The sequence below is a fragment of the Colletotrichum aenigma genome (genome assembly GCF_013390185.1).
Source record: "Colletotrichum aenigma strain Cg56 chromosome Unknown KSG_Cg56_contig09, whole genome shotgun sequence".
NCBI lineage: Eukaryota > Fungi > Ascomycota > Sordariomycetes > Glomerellales > Glomerellaceae > Colletotrichum > Colletotrichum aenigma.
This window is the reverse complement of record NW_023500915.1, coordinates 774,510-787,857: the sequence shown is the minus strand read 5'-3', so window position 1 is coordinate 787,857 and position 13,348 is coordinate 774,510. Positions and strand designations below refer to the sequence as shown.

The 13,348-nt window shown below is 50.4% G+C and overlaps 4 protein-coding genes across 4 annotated transcripts; 3 read left to right on the top strand and 1 right to left on the bottom strand.

The window, feature by feature from the left end:
* Window positions 1–1,132: 1,132 nt before the first annotated feature.
* Window positions 1,133–2,943, top strand: ytcJ-1 (putative amidohydrolase YtcJ; the record flags this gene model as incomplete). The annotated part of the gene is made up of 3 exons (XM_037328190.1): window positions 1,133–1,588; window positions 1,639–2,107; window positions 2,159–2,943. 3 exons carry the CDS (start codon window positions 1,133–1,135, stop codon window positions 2,941–2,943), a joined length of 1,710 nt encoding a protein of 569 aa, XP_037173375.1.
* A 342-nt stretch (window positions 2,944–3,285) lies between these two features.
* On the top strand, window positions 3,286–4,947 carry CGCA056_v012945 (uncharacterized protein; the record flags this gene model as incomplete). Its single annotated transcript, XM_037328189.1, has 3 exons — window positions 3,286–3,550; window positions 3,622–3,847; window positions 3,939–4,947. The coding sequence occupies 3 exons, from the start codon at window positions 3,286–3,288 to the stop codon at window positions 4,945–4,947; spliced, it is 1,500 nt and encodes a 499-aa protein (XP_037173170.1).
* A 330-nt stretch (window positions 4,948–5,277) lies between these two features.
* On the bottom strand, window positions 5,278–6,615 carry KOB1 (putative voltage-gated potassium channel subunit beta; the record flags this gene model as incomplete). Its single annotated transcript, XM_037328188.1, has 6 exons — window positions 5,278–5,914; window positions 5,974–6,107; window positions 6,179–6,240; window positions 6,299–6,391; window positions 6,445–6,474; window positions 6,528–6,615. The coding sequence occupies 6 exons, from the start codon at window positions 6,613–6,615 to the stop codon at window positions 5,278–5,280; spliced, it is 1,044 nt and encodes a 347-aa protein (XP_037173171.1).
* Window positions 6,616–9,621: 3,006 nt separating this feature from the next.
* HEXBP-1 (DNA-binding protein HEXBP) lies at window positions 9,622–11,269 on the top strand (the record flags this gene model as incomplete). Its single annotated transcript, XM_037328187.1, has 6 exons — window positions 9,622–9,776; window positions 9,827–10,023; window positions 10,080–10,622; window positions 10,675–10,794; window positions 10,847–11,017; window positions 11,073–11,269. 6 exons carry the CDS (start codon window positions 9,622–9,624, stop codon window positions 11,267–11,269), a joined length of 1,383 nt encoding a protein of 460 aa, XP_037173382.1.
* Window positions 11,270–13,348: the final 2,079 nt, after the last annotated feature.

Below are 13,348 nucleotides of genomic sequence, written 5' to 3'. Positions count from 1 at the left end.
TATTATTAAGCAATATATTAAATCTTTTTTTTTTCTATTAAATCTTTTTAAAATAGTAAAAAACTACTAATATAAATCTAAATAAATTAAACTCTTTTATAAAAAAAACTTTAAACTTTATTAAAATAGTAATTAGTTTTATTATATAAAAACTTAAAAATTACTTCTTTATAAATTAGTAATATTTTATAATATTTAAAACCTACTAGTTAATATAGTTTTAACATATCTCTAAATACTTTGTATTATTAAGAATAGATTTAAATTATCAAAATATTATATTTAATAAGCTTTATAATTAATTTTATTATTAAAGTAGTATATAAATAGTAACTTTTTTAGCTAAACTTATTATTTACTATTTAATAGCTTTAATATTATCTACTTTATAATATTAACATAATTTTAATTAAATATAGCGCTAATAAAGAGAATAAATAATAAAAAAGCTATATTGTATAAGTTATATTTTATATTACTAAATAAGTTTAATAATAAAATCTTTAATATTAATATGTTTAAAATACTTTACTATTAAAAGATAAAATATAGTTTTATAAATATTGTATAGTAAAAAGAAGTTTATTAATAATATTAATAATTAAGTTATATTTAAATCTTATAATAATATGTATTAATATACTTATAATACTAGCTAGATAGATAATAATAATATTATAAGCTTTAAATTAGTATATATAGTAATAATTCTAGTTCTTTATAGCGCCCTAATATGTATATTTAAGAGGAGTTAACTCTATAAAGATAAAATAATAATAATATATAGATTCTAGTTAAAAAAGGCTTTTCTAAAGCTATTAATAATTAATTTATATAATAATTTGCGTTAATTAATACGTTTTTAGCGTTAGTACGTATAAATAGGTAAAAGTGGTATAGAGGGGTAATAAATCGCACACTAATAGGGGTTTCGGGTAAGGCAAACGCAAATGAGTGCAGCTCCCACGATCCCTGCACATGTTCAGCTGCGATAAGATAAGATAAGCTTCCTTATCAAATGGTCGGCGATAAGAATATCTATCATCCACACTGAATTTCGGGGCCTGTCACCCCTCCGAGAGCCAATTCAGGCCATTACGTTGAGTCCATGCCTAAATAACATTGTGGCACGATGGCTTCTAATCCGATTGTCAGATGGGGCATGGCGATTTCGGGCGGTGTCGCTGGCGTGGCTCTGGCCGTTGTCCGTCTCCAGCAGCCAATCTTTAGCAACAACCCTGAGACGACTTATTGCTACCAAGGCGTTCGAACACAGGATGAAGCCCAGCCAGCCGCCCAATGCTTCACGGTGTTGGACGGAAAGTTCACTCGCGTCTTTTCCTGGGAAGATGCCAGCTTAACCACGAATGTCGGCTACGTTATCCCCGGCTTGTGGGACGGTCACGGCCATCTGATTCAATACGGAGAGTTCCTTCACTCGGCCGACTTGTTTGGTGCTAGCACCTTGGACGACGTAAGGGGTCGTCTGCGAGACTACGTGGAGAGCCATGCCGATGCTGGTACGAAGGACGAATGGATCCGAGGGATTGGGTGGGACCAGAATGCGTACGGCAAGATGCCTACCGCCGTGAGTTGTCTGTCGTTGTGGGCTGAGTGATTAAACTGATGCGCGATAAGGCGGATATCGAAGAAGACGAACTTCTGAAGGGCAAGTACTTCATGCTCGACAGAATTGACGTCCACTGCGCTTGGGTTTCGCAAGCCGTGTTAGACCTCTTGCCAGCAGATATCCCCGACGTCCCAGGGGGCGAGATTGTCAGGGAGCCTGGCATGGGCGTCTTCTGTGACAATGCCATGGACTTGGTCACAAATCTGTGGCCGAAGCCTGGCCCTGAGAAGAAACGAGCTTTTGTATCTGCCGCAATGGCGAAGCTGAACGAGGTTGGCTTGGTCGGCATGCACGATGCTGGCGTCTTCCCCGATCAACTTGACTTGTATGCAGACATGGCGCAGACAGAGGACTGGACTGTTCGAGTCTACGCCATGTTGGAGTGTGCTCAGCGAAACACATTCTGTCTCGATGATGCAGCTCGTGTGCTCCGCGAGGATGATTGGTTCAGCGTCAAGTCTGTGAAGCTCTTTGCTGGTAATTCGTCCCCTAAATCGCTGGTTAATGACATGTGCTGACTTTTGTTAGACGGTGCTCTTGGAAGTTGGGGAAGCGCAATGATCGAGCCCTACAGTGATCGCCCCGACACGTCCGGCTCACTCCTTGTCAACGGGTCTACACTGTTGCAACTCGGCAAATCATGGGCATCTGTCGGCTACCAAGTCAATATCCACGCCATCGGTGACCTTGCAAACCGTTTCGCCGTCGATGCCTTGGAAGCTGGTCTCAAGGAAGCGTGCCCTGGTGAAGATATTCCAAAATGCCAGTCTCAGCGGCGGTTCCGTATCGAGCATTCCCAGATCATCCATGAAGAAGATCAAAAGAGAATTCACGCCATTGGTATCATCCCCTCCATCCAACCGACACACGCGACTTCCGACATGAAGTACGCCGAGCTCCGCCTCGGCCCCGACCGCACCAAGAAGGAAGCCTACCGCATGCGCTCCCTCCTCAACGTCAGCCCGATCCTAGGCAGCGACTTCCCCGTGGAGCCACCCAACCCGTTCCAGGGCATATACGCTGCCGTCACGCGGAAGAGTCCTCATACAGGCCACGGCGCGAATGGAAGCTCTGAGGGGTGGCATACCGAAGAGGCGTTGAGCCTGGAGGAGGCGCTGCTTGGGTTTACCAAGGGACCCGCTTTCGGCGCTTTCATGGACGGACGTGCAGGCGTTATCAAGGAGGGCGCGCTTGCTGACTGGGTCGTTTTGGATCAGCCGCTCGAGTCCATGGATATTGACGACTTGCGGGACCTCAAGGTGAAGGAGACTTGGGTTGGTGGAAAGCAGGTATATGAGCGTGTTGATGTTTGAGCTATCCTGACGGATGGTCTACGATATTACGATTTCCGTGGAACTTGATTTCTGGAGTGTGTAAAAGGCAAGAAGGGACCTACCTAAATGAACTCAAGCGACTTCATCCCACCTTCTCGCGTAGAGAAGGTGTATGTCCCTCCTCCTGCCAGAACTATATCAACTACGTTTTGTGTCCCCAAAACACATTGAGAAACGGACCAGACATGTCTCTTTCCCAGTTTACGGCCACGACGTCCATCTCGCTCTGTTTTCTTTCGAAATCGTCACTGATACTATAGCATGCTAAGCCCGCCTGAGATAGCATCACCGACTATAGTTTCGCGCAAGTCAGTCGCTAAGATGCCTGACGACAGAACCCAAGGGTACGGCGCGCATCTTGTCGCAATAATAATCGCGGTCTTCTACTTCAAATTTGGCCAGACGCTCATCGACAAACCAATTGAAATTCTCTTTCGGGAGATCACATGCAATAGCCACTACAACAATCCATCCACGAACCTGATCCGCGCCTTCCCTTACGACGACCCCTTGTGCCGGATCGAAGAGATTGAAAACATCATCGAAAGAGGCAACGCGATTAGTTCGGTCTTTGAGGCTATTGGTGGTATGTGATTTCCGTTTGTCCAAGGTCTGCGGTGTCATTTGCCAAAATTTATTCCTAACGCAAGAGGACAGGCCTTCTCGCCGCGTACGTCGTTTTACGAGCCAACTTCCGCGAAAGACTCGTTATTTTCGGCTCGATCACATGGATCGTCGGCAAGCTTTTGATTTACCACACAACGCATGATAGGTGGCATATGTTGCTCTACTGGGTTATGTCTAGCTTGGTCGGCGGAGGGCAAGTCGTTGTTGAGGGAGCCATATTGGGCATGTTGACTGATCTATCGGACGACCAAAATCGGTAAGTGCGAGGCTTGCCGGCTCCTTGTCGTCCTCGAAGACGATATTTCAACCTTCAGATCTGACGAGTTGCTAATCATCTCCCTCTACAGAGCTAGGAACTTTCCCTACACGTCCAGCGTGGCTTTGCTCTCGTACGTCACAGCAAACCTCGCCTTCAAACTCCTCGTTGGGTACAGCGTCGATGCGTCTTACATTGCAGCCATGACCGGCATTGCCCTCGGCGTCACGATGATCGCTCTCTGCAGGTTCCGTTTTTTCAAGACATACTGCAAACAGGCCGAAGACTACCGCTCGGAGGAAGAGGTCAACCCGGACCGCCGCCCGCCGCGGGTGCAAGTCTTTTCCAGCTTAGCTCGTTTCCCAAGCTGCTGTCTGCTCCTCATCGTTGCCATTTTACCGCCCATGGCATCATTGTCGATGCCATCACTCGCATCCTGGATGTCCAGAGTGTTCCCTGTCTACGAAACCTTTCTCGAACTTCCCATCCCACTATACGCATTTCCCACCACCGCCCTCGTGGTGACCAGCACCATGATCCCAATGCTGGAGAGCAACCGCGCCCACCGGCACAGCGCAAATCCCCAGCGTCGAGCCTTTTTACTCTTCGCGCCCTCGTTTGTGTCCATCTCGATAGGCACTCTGCTCTTAGTATCGAGCACAGACGGCAACTACAAGCTCCTCATCGGGGGGCTCGTCTTCATGGGCCTCGGCGGAGGTGCGGTACCTCTGACCCTTGCTATGCTCGTGTCTCTTCTCGGCCGGCGACTCCGATGCCGCTCGTTAGGAAGAGCCCTTGGTGTGGTGTATACGCTGCAGTGCGTCGTGAGGTTGGTGCTGGGGCCTATACTTTATGCGCTGGGGAAGCCGGGTCGCCCAGCGATGGCTCAGTTGTTCCCTCAGTTCATTATTCTACTTGCGGTCTATGCTGCGTTCTACTCAGCGATTAGGTGGTGGCTCAAGAATTCGGCATCCACTGCACAGAGCAGCGAGCGGGATATCCAGCTAGAGGAGATGCGTCGAGACGCGACTCCACCTGTTGCGCCGAGTGCACCGCCTCCTGCATATTCCCCACTGGCGCGGGAGAACGGTCGAATTTGAAGTTGAGGGCGAGATTTAGCATTCTGTGTTGTGGTTTATTCTGGGCGCTTTGATCAAGTCATTGGACAGTGTTGGAGAACGGAGTTTTGCATAAGGATCGGTCATCACATTGTCTCGGGCGCAAAGGGACGCATAGACGTCCGTCAAACTGTAGCTTACTTGCAACCGTCTATGATTGCCATGGAAGCGCTATTCCTCAGGATTAGTATCAAATAATAGTTCAACAGCGCGTGGCCACGAAGCTGCTTCGGAGACATGCCTTCCTGGTCAATATATATCTCTGGCACTTTTCCAATTCATATTCTCTTTTCTCATTTATCGTCTACAATCTTAGAATCTGGGGATAATGGCGTCTGGCTTGTTGTCGAGCGCCTCGTCAATCTCCTTCATGATCTCGGGCGTAAGCTTCTCCTGGGCGCCAATGGCGTACATGTTCTCGAAGACCTGCTCGGGGCTGCTGGCGCCAATGATGGCGGAGCTGACGTTCTTATTCTTGAGGACCCAGGCGAGGGCGAGGGTGCTCATCTTGATGCCGAGCTTCTCGGCGATGGGCTCGATCTTGTTGGCCTTGTCGACGAGGTCCTGGAACTGCTTCTTTGCGTTCTCGCGCTTCCAGAAGTCCTTGATGAAGCCAATGTTCTCGGAGCCGAAGCGGGAGTTCTCGGGGATGCCGTTCTTGTACTTGCCCGAGAGGATGCCCTGGCGCAGCGGGGAGAAGACGGTCAGACCGGTGCCGACCTCGCGGTAGAGGTGGGCGAACTCGTGCTCAACCTTCTTGCGGTCGAGCATGCTGTACGAGGGCTGCTCCATGACGGGGCCGACGAGGTTCAGCTTGTCGGCGTAGCGCCAGGCCTGGGCGATCTCGTCGGCGCTCCATTCTGAGGTTCCCCAGTACAGGGCCTTGCCGGTGTTGATGAGGTGGTTGAAGGCACGGACGGTCTCCTCCATGGGGGTCTGACGATCAGGGCTGTGCGAGGGCGTCAGAAGAACCGAGGTGGAAGTGGAGAGCTGCGGAAGGATGCTTACCGGTGAGCGTAGACGAGGTCGACGTACTTGAGGTCGAGACGCTCAAGGCAGGCGTCCATAGCCTCGATGACGTGCTTGCGGGACAGTCCCTTGTTGTTCACGATGTTGTCGCCGAAAGCTCCGCCCCAGTAGATCTGCCCGACAAGCGCTTGTCAGCTTTTTGTGTTTCTCAACATGGTCGATTCACTCTAGGAAGATTGCGCACCTTGGTGGAGATGACGAGGTCGTTGCGCTTCCAGCCGTACTTCTTGATGGCCTGGCCCATGACTATGACTGGAGTCAGTCCCATATCGCGTCGTCCGTATGTATGAGAGAGTATCCGTACCAATCTCGCTCTCGCCGTTGGCGTAGCCCTCTGCGCTGTCGAAGAAGTTCACGCCGGAGTCGTAGGCGGCCTTCATGCAGGCGAATGTGCCCTCTATTTGCTATGAGCATTCCATTGCAAGGAGGAGGTTGGGAGTGCGGTCATACCAGCGTCGACATGGCCACCGTAGGTCAACCCTCGCAAGAAGTCAGTTTGCGCCGCAAGTGTACAGTGTTACGTTAAAACTCACAGCCTCCCAAGCTGATGGCGCTGACCTGGAGACCGGAACGGCCCAGGAAGCGGTACTCCATAGGGGGAAGATCCTCGGGCTTGGACATGGTTGCGGTTCTGGATGTTTTCTTGGGATATTATGAGGTGGAGCGAGGTCGGAGGGAAGATGCAGACTTGGAGGGGGAGAGGACAGCAGCAGGTGTCACGCAATGGGCCGAGAGACCTTACTTATAGTCTACCCCAGATTAAAAGAGGACCGGCTCGTGTTCAAAGAAGGAAGCTCCAACCAGAAGAGCTCCATCCCATGTCCAGTCCCGGTCCTGTGCCGGGTGGTGTAGGAGCCGTATCGATGCGGTCAAGCTCCCAGGATGCGGGGCAGCCGGTATCAACCCCGCCATGGGAAAGCGGCAACTCGTGTCACTGATTTGTTCAGGCTCGGTGGTGGGTGGTTGGCCGGGTACCATGAGGTACGGAGGCTTAGTCTACAAAAGTAGGGATGAATACAGCAGACTTACGCCAGTTTCATGCTGCCTTCCTTGCTCGTCCCTGTGTGCCTGGGGTGAGAGCTGTGACCGGCGGGAAGCTTAATCCCGAGCTCTAGAATTTGCGACGGGACGAGCGCATACAACCTTTGGTTGGCTTCAGAAGTTTCCGAGACAATTCCAACTTCCTCTCATCGGGAAGAAGACCGCTTCACTCGTAGACTGAAGATTTCAGCTCGCAATAGAAATCTATCACAGAGACAGCCCCAGGAGAGAGAAAAAAACTGTTGATGTCACCATCTCCAAGGGACTTTAGCGAGAGCCACGCTAAATTACCCCTCCATCTGCCCCTCCAAGCGCGACCGTTTGTGTCGAACTGCGACCCGCAACCACGCTCGCACCACTAACATCCCTGCCATCATGCGGGTCTTCGGCCAGGGGTGTGCTACCATCTCGCTGCTCCGATTCCCCCGAGTTGGCGAATGGTGCGGCTTACTAATTCACCAACGACACATCTTCCATCAAGGTGACGAGACGGCGTGGGGAGGAATCGAACTATCGCCGTGTCCCTGTTGGTTCGATTCGAACCGACCATCGGCATGAACGAGGTGCTGGTATCTATTGGATCGGCTTGCTGGTCGGCTTCCATGCCTGAGAAGCTAGTCCGACCCGAACATGCAAGACACAAGCGAGCCTTTTTCCCGAGCCGGCCTGTCGGGTTCTGCTAGCACACGCGGCTTTGATGCCTCTACATGCAGGTCTCAAATTAAACAAGTCGGCAGGGAGTCATACGGTGGGAGGTCTCCGCTGGCCTCCCTATTGAGATAGACGACGCTGCTACGCAGATAGCTTCCCCAAGTCCGTCCCATCAATTTTCGTCCTACAAACTCGAGGCGTGGAGACTAAGAGATAACAGACTCACAGTTTTCAATGAACCCTATCCGCGATCCTCGTGAACTTTCCGCATGCTCATGGCAGCTCTTCTGTGAAATGGGTGGAAGGAAGGAAACCCGCATCTGCCTTACAGTAGTAAGGTCGGCATATGCCATGAACCGGTCTTCACTCCCGGACGGTTGAAATATCCCCTTCTAGCCCCTGATGAAACTGTCGTAGTACGGCCTATGGAAGAACATATGCACAGCGGGTACTCGCTACGAGCCGTCTGTTTGCAAGATGCCTGAAAAACAAACGCAATTCTAGACTATGAGAGCTTCGTGTGAACTATTGATGCATGCTTCTGATTTGATTATTTTGTTGCGTCAATCCGAAGTTTGGTAAGCATGTCCTTCGCATCCCCTAGGAACGGGTTGGGCTGTATATGCTGAAGTAAAGGGTTTGCTCAAATTCATACATACTTGAATACTCAAGTAGAGAACCGGGAATTCTGATTAGAGCTTCGAGAGATGTAAGTCAGGATTTGGCTGACCACATCTAGGACATGCATCTTCAGCATCACAACAAAGAAACGTCTCAGACCACACCACAAAGAGTGCAGTTTATTATCAAAATGAAGGCAGGGAGCTCATTTCATATTTATCTCGTTTGCAGCTGCATTCACGCTCTGGAACTCTTCAAAAGCCAAAGTCGGTGTGGCCCTCCAGTCAGTGTCGTGCCCCGCATGGGTCTCTAATGGCCTTGTCTTGATCTCGCGGGTCTCAAGACATCGACAGCTTCAAACAGGAGCGCCAACGAGGCAGCGAGGCCAACTCCCTCGACGACTAAGCAGGCACTGGATCTCCTCAGCCTGACATAAAACTCTTGCAACACCATCGCAGGTCAACCTTACCATAACACGACCTTCGATACCACCATTTGGGATCCGTGAGATACCAACGCGCAACGAGACAATCAGCAGAGGCCAGTACGAACAAGCAATCCAGTAAGTCATTTCTTCCTCTCCTCTCTACCATGCGGCATCTTTCCCATCGAACTTCACAAATTTCAATCACCACGCACCCTCATCGTCGAAAACAAGCTTCGCGATCCTTACGGAATTCCCTCCAATTTCAGCAGCCCGAAGCTGTTGTTTGCGGATTTTTCTTCTCGTTTTTCTATCAGCCATTTTTGTGCGTTTGAAGAGAAATGTCCGCTTTGGCGGTGTTCATGACGGCGGGGTCGGCTGCGGCGATTGCCTCAGACGATGATCACACGTCCGTCTCGACTTATCTCGGTTCGGACTGTGATCATCCTGAGCTGAGAGCCGCCTATGTCGAGGTTGAAGAGAATTTTCGATCTTCTTTGGCCTTGGGATATCTGAGACAACCGCGTCAAGAGCCTCAAAGTCAAGATCAGCCAGACGAAGGTTCCAAATTTACACTGTTTTTCTCTCCTTCCCACCTTCATTCCTTCCCGCGCAAGACTGCCAGTGCAGTTGCTCCTTCCCTCACATACCCTCCTGCCTTCACAAAATTTTGTCTACTTCCTTCTGCATTTTACACTCACCTCCGCTTCTTTCCTCAGAAAAAAATCTTTCCTCCTCACCACCTTTGATTTTCTCACTCTCTTCCCTCGCATCTCCGTCTGCCGGCCAGCCTCACTGACTTGTCGAAACCAGTCTCGGCCACTTCTGTCAACCAAGTTGACAATCACTCACCCGATCAATTCTCCGACTACTCCTTCATCGACGACAGTATGTCTGGCTGGGGTACCGACGACGCCTGGGGCACCAACGACACCTCTGGAGGTGCTGGAGGTGGTGGCGACCCCTGGAACAACCCCTCTGGAGGCGATGGCGATGAGGGTGGCGGCGGCCAGCGCGGCGCCTGCTTCAACTGCGGTCAGGATGGGTAAGTCACGTCTTCTTCACAACATCACGGTCTACTGACATTATCCACAGCCACAACAAGGCCGATTGCCCCGAGCCTGCCAAGCCTTTCGATGGCGAGTGCAAGGGCTGCGGTCAGCAGGGCCACATGCGTCGTGACTGCCCTGACGCTCCCCCCATGGCTTGCAGAAGCTGCGGCGAGGAGAGCCACATTCGCAAGGACTGCCCCAACAAGCCTCCCGAAGTTTGCCGCAACTGCCACGAGGAGGGTAAGTGCCTTTCGTTCCCCAATTGCAAAATACGATCTATTTACTAATTCCTGCAGGTCACCTCGTCGTCAACTGCGAGAACCCTCGCAAGATTGACCTCAGTAAGATCGAGGATGTCGACGCTGATGTGGCCTGGAACCAGATCATCGAAGCAGCTGACGAGCGCGATGGTGTTGAGGCCAAGGAGGCCATTCAGAAGTACCTCAAGCATTTCCCTGAGATGACTTATGTCATCCTTGAGGAGGCTTTCCGTGGCCAGGAGATGGGCATCTACCTCATCGCTACCGAGCGTGCTCTTGCTCCTACTCACACTAACATGGACCTTCAGGGCAACCTGGGCAAGAAGTTCACTGTCCAGTACCGCTTTTCTTCCCAGCCTGACCGTGCCCGTGAGAAGGCCGGATGGCCTGCTTCTGCCGAGGAGAACATGGCGCGTCTTGCCGATGCTGGTGAGCCCGTCTCTCGCCTCATGCAGAAGTGCAACAACTGCGATGAGCTCGGCCACACCGCCAAGGCTTGTCCCCAGGATCCCAACGAGAAGGTCCGCGTCACTATCACTTGCTACAACTGTGGCGACGAGGGTCACCGCGTCCGCGACTGTAAGTTCATTCGATGTCTTCATCAACCATCCCTGACTGACCAAATTCTTAGGCCCTACCCCTCGTGTCGACAAGTTCGCTTGCAAGAACTGCGGTCAATCTGGCCACAAGGTCTCCGAGTGCACTGAGCCTCGCAGTGCCGAGGGCGTCGAGTGCAACAAGTGCAATGAGAGTATGTTGTTTACCCTTATCACGAGCCAACTTCAACAGCTAATCTTCTATAGTGGGCCACTTCGGCCGTGACTGTCCCACCGCCGGTGGTGGTGGTCGCTCTTGCCACAACTGCGGCCAGGAAGGCCACATCTCCAAGGAGTGCACCGAGCCTCGCAAGCTTAAGTGCCGCAACTGCGATGAGGAGGGCCACCACTCCCGTGACTGCGACAAGCCTCAGGATGGTATGTAAATCTCCTCTCGTGTTTTCGTTACATTGACTGATTTCGTCTCCAACAGTCACCCGCATCAAGTGCATGAACTGCGGCGAGATGGGTCACAAGAAGTTCAAGTGCCCTACCCCCCCTGCCGAGGACGTTGACGGCTTCGGCGATGGCGGTGGTGGAGGTGGTGACTTCGGCGCCTCCAACGACACTGGCGCTGATGCCTGGGGCAGTGGTGACAACACCGCCCCCCAGGACACTGGCGGCTGGTAGATGCTTCCCTTTCGGTACACGCATCCTGATATGGCACGCTTGGTGACCCTCTGATTGACTTTGAGGTCACGTTCTCCGTCGCTGCCTCGGCAGACGACAAGGCTTTCGAGAAAACGGTTGATAGTTCGTCAGAATCATGACACATGGCTGGTGGGGTCTCTTAATAGATAGATCGACACTGATAGAATGCAAAGTCATGAAACAATTCTGGGTTTTGATTGATTTGGCTGTGACTATGACTTGACTGTGGTTCACCATGGGCTTGGACCTTTTCTACGCTGTTCTTGATCGTTGATGATACCACGCCTCGCGCGAACCATCTCAGCACCTGGAGGAGCCTTATTGCAAGATTCCAGTCTTCCCTTACCCATGAAAGTTCAATGCAATGTGTTATTGATGGAACATTCCCCAGCCCGGGCCACTTGAGGATATGTAATATTGAGCGCCAGAGATTGCGCCAGAGACTGCCTTTTGCGCCGTAGTTCCGAATTCCGCAAACGTGGAGTCTCCCTAAGGGGTCGAGATCTTATACGTGGACACTCTGGTGGTTCGTTCAAGGCAAAAGGAACATACTCGGATGTCTTGCTTGTCATTGGGACCGGAAGACAATGATTTAATGCATGCTTCTCGTATATCAGAGGATACATGACGATCTTTTCAGGAGAAGGAGAGGACGCAGATGGACTGATTTCGTTGTAATTTTGAGTTTCGGAGATTTTCATTAGGTGTGCAATACAATTCACGAGTGAACAGCACGTTCATCAAACAGCCGTCACCCCCGATGTCATTAGTTTTGAATGCGGAACGTTGACCCAACAGTGACTTCACAATCCCGTTGATGTCAGCCCCCCAGCCTCCTCTCATGACTATCTCTGGCATACCAAAGTGATACGGAGTCGGTTTTCGTCAACTGTGTAATAGTATTTGGACATGACCTCCTCGTCAGCATAAAAGCAGCACTACACGGACCAGAGATCTTGTCATAGCAAATTACCTGCCGGCAAGTTCTGTGTCATTACAAATCAGTATCAGAAGTCATCTTGGCCGTTTCCGCACGGGACTGATGAGAGTTCGCGAGAATCCCGCAGCCCGGTTCTCGATTGGAGACACAATACCTCTCCAATACTCAAAAGGCAGGGAAGACGGCAGGAAAATAGGATGTGTTTCTGGCCAAAACGTTAAGTCAAGCAGATGGTCCAAAAATTCTTGTCCAGATGACAACAGCTTGTTAGAGCAATGGAGAAGACGAGTCACAATCGTTACTCTTTGGTTATATTGCCTTGGCCAAGGCCCATGAGCTCGTATAAGCCTACTTAATTTATATCAGCCATCTTGAGATTTCTAATGTCATCATCTTGCAGCCGTGAAAACAGCTCTGACGATAGCTGTATAAAGATATCGTGAAGATCATAACCAAGTACTCGGCACACAATGCGAACGCCCACGGCTGTCGATTTTTCCTTCTGTGCGCATAACCTACTCACGAAATTCACCGTTTCGTCCTTAATAGCAACGACCGCAACGTAGATGTCGGAGCGCCAAAACTCTCTCATCCTCCAGCCTCTGCTCTTCCCATCCCTGCCCAGGTATTAGACGAATAGTCATACAGTCAATTGTCATCTTTGAAGTTACGTCGTGTCGTGTACATCGCGACATTGGCCAAGAGTTCACTAGAACTGACGCTCATCAATTCTGAAACGAATCCGATTGGTTCCTTCAAAGGCACATCACTTCGACCCCATTTATATCATGGAAAGCGCCCCCAAGTCATGGCTCTATCATATCCGTCTGGTACGATACTGACATCCCTACCGCCCCGAGAACTTTCCCGGAGATCTCGTTTTCGTATTTAACGATTAGTCGCTCGGTTGTCATGATATTCAAAGCACGTGCCGGAACGTCGCTATCGTCCTGTTCAACGCGAGCATGCCCACCTCCGAGAAAATCACGTTACATGCCTGGCAATAGGAAATAACCATAGCTACCAGATCTTCTGCCTCTTGGAATACCCAAAGTCAACATGCGAGCAAGGGCAGTGATGACCAGCGATGGCAAATCACCAAAACAAAGGCGGCTTAG